This window comes from Miniopterus schreibersii, assembly GCF_964146895.1.
Source record: "Miniopterus schreibersii genome assembly, chromosome: 1".
NCBI lineage: Eukaryota > Metazoa > Chordata > Mammalia > Chiroptera > Miniopteridae > Miniopterus > Miniopterus schreibersii.
Window position 1 is genome coordinate 178,471,802 of NC_138101.1, and position 12,328 is coordinate 178,484,129.

Here is a 12,328-nt window from a genome sequence, read left to right on the forward strand (position 1 = left end):
GGAGCTACTTTGAAGGAAGTTTGTGTACAAAAGAGAGAAATAAGCTTCTAAATTGTTTAAGTCACTATAATTATTTTTGTGATGCGTACTTTTCATCTTTATTGAGGTATAATTGACAAATAAAATTGTGAGATATTTAAAGTGTATAATATGGTTTGATATGTGTATACATTGTGAAAGGATTCCTCCGATGAATTAACACATCCATCACCTCACACACTTACCTTTCGTGTGATGTGTGTGAGTTGTCATGTATATTTAGATTTTAAGGACTGACCTGGTAAGGTTAACTTCTATGAGTCAACCTCATTTGCATAATGGGACTAATAATACTTATCCCAGTCTAATGCTAAGTGTTATTCGCAAGTTAGTCATAAATCCAGAAACAGAACTCAGGAATCTTGGTGTCCCAGGCTTCTGAGCTCAGCAGTTTATTTGAAAAGAGTTCTGGACCTTAGACATAACTCACCATTTTCTGTTGGTTGCTGTTGTCACAAGTGACACAAACATAAGTCAAGGTATATTTATATTCTAGAAGCACCTTTCTCCAAAGCTCCCTTCCAGATCTACCTTCTCCATGAGACCTTCCCTGCCATTAGGTCTGTAGTGGGTCCCTGCTCTCTGAGCCCCTACAACACATCTCAGGCTTTGCTCTCAAATATAGTCTCTAAGTATCTGTCCGCTCTGTGTCTTAAATTAGATGGTGACCTCTCAGAGGGCAGGGTGTGCATCCAAAGATCCCTCACAATGATGAGCATGTGCTGGACACAGAAGGAGATGCATTGAAGTGCTTGTTAAAATGAATGTAAAGGTTTTATTCTGAACATGAGACAAGGCACGCTTCCTCTGGATTATACAGAAACACAGATTTATTTGAAACGGGCATTCCTAGCTAGTACTAAATATTTGAGGCCCTCAGGCCTTAATATGGGATACAAAGTATTATTTTTCTTCTACTGAAATATCGCCTTGCAAATAGAAGTCCCACAGGACCAGGGGTATGGCTGAAACTGGACAGACCAGATGCCCAGATAGTTGGAGTTATTCATAAGTTTGGCCTCCAGGGAAAGAAGGAACTTGTCACTTTCACTCTTTGCTTGGACCAGAAGACGGAGCCTGGCAGAGAGACACTGTTTGGGACTAATAGTTCTCTGGAATTTCTAACCTTCTTTGGACTTGGGAGGATTTGGGAGAAGAAAATGCATCATTTGAATGATGGCCATGGTTACGGCAGGCCCTGCATGCCAACCAGAGGGAAAGAAAATACTTGCTGAGCAAAGTAACTGGAAAGCAGTTGCTCATATTTTAAACTAAGCTACATGGTTGCAATCCAGCATAATGTAGACTTTTGGACCAGCGACCACTTGGAAATATGCTTTCTGGCTGGAACGTAGCATGTGGTGTTATGGATGGAAAGGACTATTGCAATGCCTTTTCCCTGGGCATTTGGTGCTGCCAGATACTGGGGGCCATCTCAAGCATATTTACGTACAGTGCCAACAGATTTCTCAATAATTCCAGCAACAGAAAGAAGTTGACCAGCTTGATTGGGGTGCATATAACCAGGTAGTAGAGTCAGGACAAACCTGTCAGGCTGCTGAGCCCAGTGGTAACATTTCCATCCTGCAGAGCCCTCAGTGGGTAAACACTTGGGTGGGCACATGGAAATTGATGTAAGTGCTGCATGAGGCACAGTAGTACTGGACAAGTGTCACAAGTCTAGCTCGGTAAATTCCCAGGATGCCAGATCGCAAGGGCTGTTTCCAGGAAGGGCTGACCCTTGCTGTTTCCATGCTCTTACCCTGGAGCTCAGAGAAGTCTCAGTTCCCTTGCAGGCCACGGAAGAAATTCCCAAGGAGCACATAGGTAATGTCTAACCCTATGGCTTTTAAGATGGGACATTGCAATCATCACATGACAGAGGCAGAATTAGACTCTGAAAACCTGAGCTTGAATCTCAAATGCCATTTACCAGCCAAATGAGGCCAGGGAAGTCACAACCCCATGGAGTATCCATTTACTTCCTGCGAAGTTGAATCTATGTACTACTTGCCAGATGGTGATATTTCTAACTTAACCATTCTAAGGGCTTTATATACTCCATCTTTAAAAAAAATCCTGACAACAAACCATGAGATGGATGGTATTTTTATCCCCATTTTACAGAGGAGAAAATTGGATCCCAAAGTTAAGTGACTTGTGCAAGGTTATACCACTAGGTGGCAGACCCAGGATTTGAACCCATCCTGTCTAGCTCCAGAGAGCTGGTCTGACCCGTGCACTGTTTCCCAGCAGAGGAAGTTAGTTCTCTTAGAGCTGTTCTTCATTTTTTGTTTGGAGAACTACAAGTACTTTATTAGTGTTTCGGCATCAAGTTCAGGCTTTTTAATGTGAGGGTGATGGGGAGAGTTGAAGCCTTTTAAGCAGGGAGTGGTACATTCAGGTTTGCTCTTTGGAAGAATGACTGGCTACAGAGTAGAGGCTGGATGGGGTGGGCAAGGGGAGTGGGCAAAACTAAATACGGGAGTTGGGTGGGAAGCTTGTTCATACAATCCGGGAGGGAAGTCCTAGGGGAGCAGAGCTAACCTTTGTCAGGGCCTCCTGGGCACAGACAAGGAGGAGTTTAAGTGCTTCTAGTCTGGCTGGGGAAAATAATTTATCCTCATGAAGTGGGTGGTCCATACCAAGGGGAGTAAACTCTAAGGGTTGCGCTCCACACAAGAGGAGAAACCATGGCTCTCCTGGGTGAATGCTCTGGTTTGGAGCTGGTGTGATGCTGGGGCTGGTCCCAAGATGGCTCTCTGGGGACCACCCTGGGTAGAACCTTCCAACATCCACAGGACCCTTTTGCTGCACTGTCCTATCCAAGTGGGTCCGGCGCCCAGGAGAGGCCTCCCCTCCCTCCTCTGACCTATCTCTGGGATCTTTGCCCCCACAGACTCCCTCTCACCCACCAGGAGACCAGGGCCCCTTTGACCCCCTCGTCCAGTTCTCTTAGGCCACAGAGAGGCTGCCCCTTGGCCCTGCAGTTCAAGGCAGGGGCCCAGATCCACCCACAGGGCCACAGGTGGGCCACTATTCCCCACCCACAGGGCCCTCTGGTGGCAAGATGCCCGGCGGTGCTTCACCTCGTCTCTTGGACACTTCTCCTGGGGCAACCCCTCGCTGTGGTACGCGGGTGTCACCCTCTGGAAGCTGCCTTGAAAGAAGCGAGTGTGCCCACTCCCAACACCAGCGGTAACACCCTACCCGGCTGGGGTCATGGTGACTTCCCAGTTCTTCTTGGTGTTGAAACAGCGAGTAGGCAGGTTTCTGGGCGCCTCTGCGCCCCAGGACCCTCATCAGAAAAACGGGCTGAGTAGTTTCCCTCTTTCATCGGGCCGTTGTGACAACCAAGCACTCGTGCTGAAGCCTGCACATGCTCGCGGCACTGTCAGCAGCGGGGTGGGCATTCTGGCGGCCGAGGCTGCTGCGGCTCTCCCCGGCTTCCTCGGACACCAGGGTGGACAGAAAGCGCCCCCTGGTCCCCGTCTCCGCGGGCGCCCGCGGCGGCCGAGCTGCCGGGCGGCTCTCCTCTGTGGGGTTGACCGCAAGCCGCCCCTCTTTCCTCTTTCCCATTGGCTTTCACCTGCTCCAGGGGCGGCTGCTACGGGCCTCTCGGACCGTCAATCAGGGCTGTGGGGCCCGGCCCCGCCCCCCTCGGGGGTTTATAACGGGAATTCCCATGGCCCAGGCTCTGGCATCCAACCTGCTGCCGCCGGGACCCGGCCCAGCCGAGCGACTGCGGCGCGCAGAGCACACGCTCGCTCGCACCCCAGCGCCCTCCTCCGCGGTTCATGACCGCGCGCTCCGCCCGCAGCCGCCGCCAGCCCGCGCCGCACCTCCGCCGCCCGCCGCCCGCCGCCGCCGGGGCCCCCGCGGGAAGGAAGGCAGCAAGGCAGGCGCGGCAGTGCGCCCGGCGGAGCCCGCGACCCCGGCCCGCAGCCCGCCGGCACCATGCAGCCCGCGCGCTGCGCCCGCCTGCTCACGCCCCACTTGCTGCTCGTGCTGGTGCAGCTGTCCCCGGCTCGCGGCCACCGCACCACGGGCCCCCGGGTAAGTGCGCCCCCAGCCGCGCGCCCACCTGCGGAGGAAGACGAGGGACGCTCGCTCTAATCCTCAGGGGCGGGGAGGGGGGGGAAGAGGGAGGTGTCAGACCTTGTCCCCCCCGCCCCCCCATATTACCCAGTCCCCGCCGGGCTTGTTGGCAAAGTTGCTGAAATAAAAATTTCTCCCATTGTCTGTCTCCCACCCCCAATCCTTTCTTGCAGCAGCGACTCTGCCTACTCCCCATCCCCCCGAACTGTCACCGGCGGGTTTTCTCTCCCAGTCTCTTCTTCCAGGGCATTTTGCTCCAGGACCCTGCGAGGTGCCTCCTGCGCCCTCGAGGCCAGCCCTCCGCTCCAGCGGGGCTGCCTTGTGGTCTCACAGCGCCGGCTCCCGGGGCGCTGGCGTTCTTGGCAGGCGGCGGGGGGCAGCTCTGCCTCCAGAGTTTTAGGTTACCCGCGAGCCACACAAGGACCTTGTGTTGTTGTTGTTTTAAAAAGCGATCGCTGCTCGTAAAACCCACAGCAGATAATTTTAATGCTCCCTCCTGCTGGGCACAGCCCCGGAGGAGGCTAGAGGTGGGGGGCTGTGGAGAGGTGGTAGAAAAGAGGTGTGCAGAGTGCAAGGGTCTCTTCCTCCGGTTGGGGCTGGGAGCTTGGTCTGATTGTTGAACCTTGGTCTGATTGGAGATTCTGAACGATATGAAACGTGCCAATTCTGTGCACAGGACAGGCTGTACAGGGCATTGTAAACCCTCCTGGAACCTACAGCATTGTGTTCACTTCTGGTCTAGATTATTGCCCCCCACCTCCCAAATTGGTGTGTTGAAGAATTCCACTGCCTTAAAAATGTATTATTAAACCACCTCGTTGTTCATTTGACCAAACGTATTTAGACAATCTCTGGCCAAAAATTAGTTTGTGTCAGGGCGGTTGCCTGTCAGGGTAGCTGCTTGCCTCAATCTGCATCATGGGAGTCCATGAAATAGCTAGGATCTTTGTAAAAACAAGGTTGGTTCCTTAACCAACGTGTGCTTTCCTGGATATCCTTGGGCCTAGCCTCATTACCACCTGTTCACATTGCAGGTTCTTTCTTCATAGCTCTTGCTATATGAGAATCGTCTTTATAGCTGTCGTGTGGAGAGCAAAAGCCTTGCAAAGTTTGACGAGCTTTAATGACTGCCCAGATGCTGGCTGATTACATCCGAGCCCAGCTATCACTGTGAGATCAGATTTGCAGCCACTTAGGAAAGAAAAGTGTTTGTCCCCGTGTTGGGCCGGCCCTTGCTTTTATGACCAGATGTGCAACAGCAGCAGTTAAAGTGCCGCAGATTAGATCCAGGGCGTGTCATAAATCCTCGACAGCAGGCATTTCCAAAGCTGGGGCAAGTAAGGGCTCCGGGAGTGACTTTTATGGATGCAGTTGAGGATGCCTTTTAAATGAAGCTGCTTGGTTTGATATTAGGACTCGCAGCTCTTAAACTCTGAGGTCAGGAGAGCCATGGCATTCCCTCCAATAATTAGGAACAGTCAAGAAAGAGATGCAGACCAGAGCACCCCGACTGAAATCTGGATGCCCGCCCACATGAGAGGCCTGGAGACAAATGGTGGGGGGCTCGTTTGCTGCTGGGCATGTCTAACGTCTTAAGCCATATGGCTCTCCTTCCCTGACTCCTGAAATTGGAGGAAGCAACTTTTAGGGGAAAGCTAGGGGCTTCAGGGGAAAATAGGGGCATTGGTTAGGTTTCCCTTCAGCTTCTTCAGTTTTTAATTTGATAAAAGTGATAGAACATAAACGGGAACTGTAAATAGGTTTGTGTGTGTCCCAGCCCCCCCCCCCCCCCCCGTGTGTGTGTGTGTGTGTGTGTGTGTGTGTGTGTGTGTGTTTAGAAAGTACCCAGGGGAAGTGCTGTCTTGAGCATGTGATTACCTGAGTGCATTTCTAGGCAACAAAAAGGCTACCACTTATGAGCACTTGGGCTAGGTATTTCCAGGATCGCTTATGCTTATAAGACTATTTTGCAAGTGAAACCCAGGGAGGCTAAACAGCTTGCTTGAAACACTAATGGTGCATTTGCAGCTCTGGGAGCCAAATCAGCTTATATGGATTTACACATGGTGTGCTTGCCACACCACCAAACAGCTGCAGGGAGTGTTCTTCAAACTAGGGATGCCTTCGCTGTTAAAGGAAGAGAGAGCTCAATGAGAAAACACTGAACCCAGATGCATCGGGGAGTCTGTAAGAAAATGTTAATAATAATGTTTTTAGATATCTGTATTGATGAAGGGTGATGTCTTTGAGCTTCCACCTATTCCAAAGACTACCCTTTTCTTATGTGGCTTCTTGGTGGCCTGTGAAGTGTGGCTGTGATGGCGAGTGGCAGTGTCATAGGAGGAGCAGAAACATCTGGCGTATTGCAGTATTCCCCTGGGCACCTCCTTGGGTGTCTTCTCTTAATCTTTTGAGTGACAGAGGCTTAAGGATTGGCATCTTTTCCAGCTGGCTTTCTAGGAAACCGAGAGCATACCCTTTTGGTTTAAATTTATCTGGCTCACTAATTGAGCTCCCCTGAGGCCTAGACCCCAATCCTTGCCCCCTTATTCGCTTCCTGCCTTCATAAAATTCCTGACATTTGTTTGACTCTGGAAACCAGCGGTGATCAGGTATCAGATTGGAGGCTATTATATAGGAAGCACCTGAGTTTTTGGTTTCTCAGCTCTGAGCAGCATGGCTACCTGGGACATGGTCAGGATCCTTTTAACTACCAAGGAGGCAGCCATTTCTTTAATCCTGTACAATTTACTGAAAATGTTTCACGGGGAGGGCCTGGGGGAGGGCCTCTTCCAGGCTGATGGAGTCTGGCTGATGGTCAGGCCAAGCCAACTGCCTGTCTTTGTCTAATTCTCTGTCTGCCCTTGAAAGCCGGCAGCTGAGTGAGGACAGGGACTGAGCCCACCTTGTCTGTCGGTGTGTCCCCAGAGCTCTGCACAAGGGGATTGACTTCGTAGGTGTTTGTGGAATGAACAAATAAATACCAATCACGCATGTTTCACAGTGATCCATGGGTACCGCTTTGTTGGTGTTTTAGCAGGACCAGGGGCAGGAAATAGATTGAAGGAGTCTGAGAAATAGGAGAAAATAGGAAGGTCCATAAGTCTGAGTAAGATATTTGATTTTTTAATTGTTTTAAGTCTATTCTTTATTTGTCCTCTCTCATGACTGACTTGGTTCATCCTACAAAACCCAGCTCCAACTTCACCCTCTAGGAACTTTCCTACTGGTTGGAATCGATCATGCTCACCTCTTAACAACTCCTGTATCTGGTGCACGTGTGTTCTAACTTTTGCTAATCCTTCTACACTGAGCATCTTGAAATCGGGCCAGCATCTGCATCTTTTTAGCACTAACCGGCCCCTTCGGCACTTCATGCATGATCCTGTCTTGTTAAATGAACAAGCCCGAAAACCCTTGAGGGCAGAATAGAGATCTTATTGGTCACACTGCAAAGCATTCTGTAAATATTTATTGCAATGAATTGTACTGTACAGTGATTTCTAAGCTGGACCCCCTGCTCTCATTTGAACCTGAAAATGGTTACTTACAAGTGATTTCTTTTCTCATTTTTAGGCTTTTGTTTAAAAATAAGAGTGTGTGTTGGGGGGAGGAGAAGAAAAGAAGGTTTAGGGGAGGAGAGCAAGCAAACTGGGATGGGAAACAGGCTTTAGCTCCACCCTGAGCTTTTTTTTTTTACCTTGCATTTGCCAAATGTGAAGCAGCTTCTAGACAGTTCCCTTCCACTTGACCAACCCCCCTCAGGTCAGGACCAGGGTGGGTCCTTGTGTCTGCACAGATGCCTCTCTTATTATCTGCGTGCCTGACAACACGCCGTCTTTTCCACATGGGGATTTATCTGAGATGCTACTCAGGTGTGAGGTCAAGAACTTGGTTTAAACATTTTGATAGAGGTGACATGTGAAATTTAAAGAAACCAAATTGAGGAGGACAGGAGGAGGAAACAATCATCTTAGAAACTCTAGGAAATGCAATCAAATGGAAAAAAACTTTGATGTTGTCTCATTACCTCTGAAAATTGAACATGTACGTTTCTATGGCCCAGCAATTCCACTCCTAGGTGTATATGCCCAAGAGAAACTCATGTCCACAATACCATGAGCCTGGAGAGAGTTCAGATGCCCATCAGTTGGCAGATGAATAAACTGTGATGTACTCACACAGTGGAGAATTAAACTCAGTCAAAACACGTGAACAACAGTGACAAGCAAAAATACAGACAAATCTTGGTGATATGATATTAAGTAAAAGAAATGCACCGAAAGATGCAGCACAGCAGCTTTTATAAACTTATAAAGAGCTAAAATTAAAGAAAACAACATTTAGGAAGACATATAGCTGCAATAAAACTATATAAAAAGAAAAAGTAATGATGGACACAGGATTCAGGGGGAAGTTAGGGTAAGGCAGGGGGATAGACTGGGGGGACATGACCAGTTTGTTAGTGTAAGTTAGTGTAAGTACTTCTTTTTGTGGGTGGGGGGATGAGTTTGAAGGTATTTGTCCGTTAGTAAAGATCTAATAGCTGATTGAGTAAAAAATAAAAGTGGGTTCTGCATGTACCAATGTTGAGTGTGTCATGAACCAAAAATTATGATTAATTAAATTCTTTGCACTTCTGGTCCAACAGAAATTCCCCTCTGCCCCCTTTCCAGATGTGCATGTAGCTCCACCTAAAATACCACCTTGGGGAGTGATTATTGGCTTTGTTTCAACTCTTGGCCAGTTAGATACAGAGCAGGCCCAGGCCCTGGCATAAATGTCTACACCACCTGGCCAAAGGGCTCACGTAAAGCTGAGCTAGCTGCGGGCAATCTTCCCTCTCCTTTGCTCAGGGGAATCAGCCCTGGACATCTGAGCACCCAGCCCTGCAGAGTAGAAAAGTTCACTAGCTGAGGCCTGGGTCAGAAGCCTTATTTGCCAGTGGGGGTGGGGGAGGCGATTTCTGGTTTGATGCCGGTCTTCATTCCCACCTCCTCCTCACCCCCCTTTGCAGAGGCTGGGGGAGGGGGCATGGCCTTGCTTAGCAGGTACAGGGCACCCTTTCTCTCCCAATCACATAGAGATCTATTGTTTAAGCAGCCAAGTTCCTGGCATTGCTGGGGGGGGGGGGGATGTCCGTGCAGAGGGCCCCCTCCTTCAGCGTTTGTCACTGTGGAGCTGTTTGGGAGAGGACAAGGGTTGAGTTGCGGATGAGAAATTGATCGGACTGGCCTGTGAGGCCAGCCAAACAGGGTTAGCATTGTACATACATGCTCTGCACGAATCCTCAGTTACCCAGGGGGTAAGAGGATTGGCTCTCCCTGAACCCTTCCAACAGCCCCGTGAAGACCCCAAAGCAACATTGGTCATTATCACAATTAATTGGATTTCCCTTTGCAACTGACATCATTCTCAACTGAAAGCCTGGATCTCAATCTTGCCTTTGGCAGACAGCTAAGCTTGATAGGTGCGGCGCTCCGGGTACTGCCCGGATGTTCCCCGGGTGGATGTCGGCCTCCTTTTATTGGAGCCGGCCTGGGGCGGCCTCTACAGAGCAGAAAAGGCCACTCATGAGAGCTGGAGTCCCAGCCCCTCCTACCACCAGGGAGCATCAGGAATGAACCAGGCTCCATGAGATAACATGTCAGGGGCTTTGAAACGTGACAAGTATTCTACAAATGTGAGTGACATGCCATCCCCCTTAAAAACCATTTTGCAGTCCAGTGTCCATCTGATCACTGTAACTACTTACCTATAAGGGCTACATGTTTTGTTTTAAAGTATTAACAGAGGAGAGAAACTAGACCCACTTCCCGGAGTGGTTTCTTTTTAGGAGTAGATAAGCATCTCTAGGACACTGCTGGGAGTTTTAAATATTTTTTGTGTGGATGTTTATTGTGCATCTGTTCTTGAAAAATTCTGCAAAGCCCCTGGGGAGAGGACACAAAATAGGTAGTAAGTAAGAGGGTGAGGTGGAGCGTGATATGAAGGGACATGATCACTCCTTGAGGTACATAGTGTCGCTGCCCTGCTCAGAAATGACTGCCAAGAGATCTTTTTGCCAGGATGGAACTGTTCTTTATCTGCACTGTCCAATATTAGACACACGTGGCTATTGAAATTTTACATATGGTTAGTACAGCTGAGGAACTGAAGTTTTAATTTGATTTTAATTAATTTAAATGTTAATAGCCACATGTGGCTAGTGGCTCTCTCATGGGACAGGGTTGGTCTCTGACCAGTGGTGTGCCCAGGCTTACTTCCACTGGATATCCATCCCCATGTGCCCCAGACTTTGGCTGCGCTGAACCTTGTTGCATTTTCTGACCTCTCTTCCCTCCCCATCTCTGTCGAAATTCTGCCCTTCATTTCAAAGGCTCAAATGGCTCCACACAGCGCATCTCCTTGTGCTCGCTTCTCCTGGAGCGCTGTGTGTCCATCTGCCCTGTGATCCAGCTGGCCAGAGGGAGGAGGGCCCTGGGGCAGCCTCAGCACAGGCTTTGGGGGTGCACAGACCCAGGGGAGTCTGCCTCTGCCACTGTGAGCCTGGGCTAGTAATTTAACCGTTTCGGTCCTCAGTTCTCTCGATTTGCCCAATGGAGGTCACAGGATCTATGTTCTAGAGAGGTGGGGAGAATGAAGTGGGACCTCTTGGCTCCCTCTTCCTACTCCTGTTGGAACAAATACCACAAGCTCAGTGGTTTACACAACACACATTAAAGGAGAATTTTTAATGAACAGGTCTCAAGGGGTTAGTCAGCAGAGCTGAGTTCCTTTCTGGAAGCTTTAGGGGACAATCTATGTTCTTGCCTTTTCCAGTTTTCTAGAAACTGCCTGCATTCCTGGGCTCATAGCCCCTTTCACCTTCAAAGCCCCCATAACTGGTCCCATCTTTTTTATGCTGCATCTCCGAGGTTCTGTCACAGAATGGGGTCCTTCTCCCCATTGAAGGACCTTTGTTATTGATTACATTAGGCCCACCCTGAGAGCCCAGACTCGTTTCCTTATTTGAAGGTTAGCTGATTAGCAACCTTAATTCCACCAGCAACCTTAATTCCTCCTTGCCAGGCAACACAGCAGTATTAGGATTAGGACCTGGGCATCACTGGGGGGCCATTATCTACCCCCCACTCATTAAGGGTCTTATACAGTATCTGGCTCATAGACAGCGCTTGATAAACAGGGGTCATTAGTATGACCTGTATCTATTAGCTTCTTTCCTTTTAGAGTGCGAGTCTCTTAATGGTGGAGTTGTTTAATTTCCTTTATAGACTCCATCCTGCCCAAGAACAGGTGCTTAGTAAATGTTTATTGAATAATAGAATTTTCAATAAATGCAGATTGTTTCTTTCCTTGTAAAAAAATATTGAACAGTAAAAAGAAGTAAAATGCAAACCAGAATATATAATTCCCTTTGTGCAAAAAAAAAAAAAAAAAAAAGAGTTGGTTGTTATACAGAAAAATCAGGTGGACTGTGTGCCATGCTGTTAATGTTGGTTATCACGGAGGTGTTCCATTTCTATGAAATGTGTCTTAGTAATTGTTAAAATAATTTTGTTTACAATGAGCATTGTTTAATCTTACAGGAAAGTAATAAAGATTAAAACATGCATGATTTTTTTAAGAAAGCTCTAAACCTATCTCAATCCACCTGATTGAGATAGGCCTGATTCTCAAGTCACCCTTGGATTGAGTCTACATCTGACACAGTTGGCTTGTGCTCATGTCAGGCTGGCTTTTAGGGGTAGTAACTGTTAGTACCAGGCCTCCTACTCATTTTCAGCATACTTTGAACTCAGCCTGCTTTAAAAGGAGAGTTTTCAATTTACTGCAGCAGGACATAACTGTAAAAAAAATGTATTTATTGCTGCTGGTAGGAATATAAATTAGTATAGTAACTTTGTAGAATTACAGTTGAAGTTACACATACTCTTTGACCTTGTAATTTCACTCCGTTATACACCCTAGAGAAATGCACTTAAATATATACCAGGAGCCATGGCCGGTATGGCTCAGTTGGTGAGCGTCGTCCTGTGCACCGAAAGGTTGCCAGTTCAATTCCCGGCCAAGGCACATACCCAGATTGCGGGTTTGATCCCTGGTTGGAGGCAACTGATTGATGTTTCTTTGTCACATCAATGTTTCTCTCTCTCTCTGTTTCCATTCCTCTCTCTCTAAAAAAATAAAT

The 12,328-nt window shown here is 48.3% G+C and overlaps 1 protein-coding gene across 8 annotated transcripts in view; it reads left to right on the plus strand.

Moving 5' to 3' along the window:
- The first annotated feature begins 3,910 nt into the window (after nt 1–3,910).
- The window catches only part of SMOC1 (SPARC related modular calcium binding 1), a 135,270-nt gene continuing 126,852 nt past the window's right edge, over nt 3,911–12,328 (plus strand). For all 8 annotated transcript variants that reach the window (XM_081151293.1, XM_081151294.1, XM_081151297.1 and 5 more), the window contains exon 1: nt 3,911–4,095. In XM_081151293.1, the coding sequence (XP_081007419.1) occupies nt 3,997–4,095 (99 nt within the window). In that variant the 5' untranslated portion in view covers nt 3,911–3,996. The remainder of the gene's footprint in view (nt 4,096–12,328) is intronic.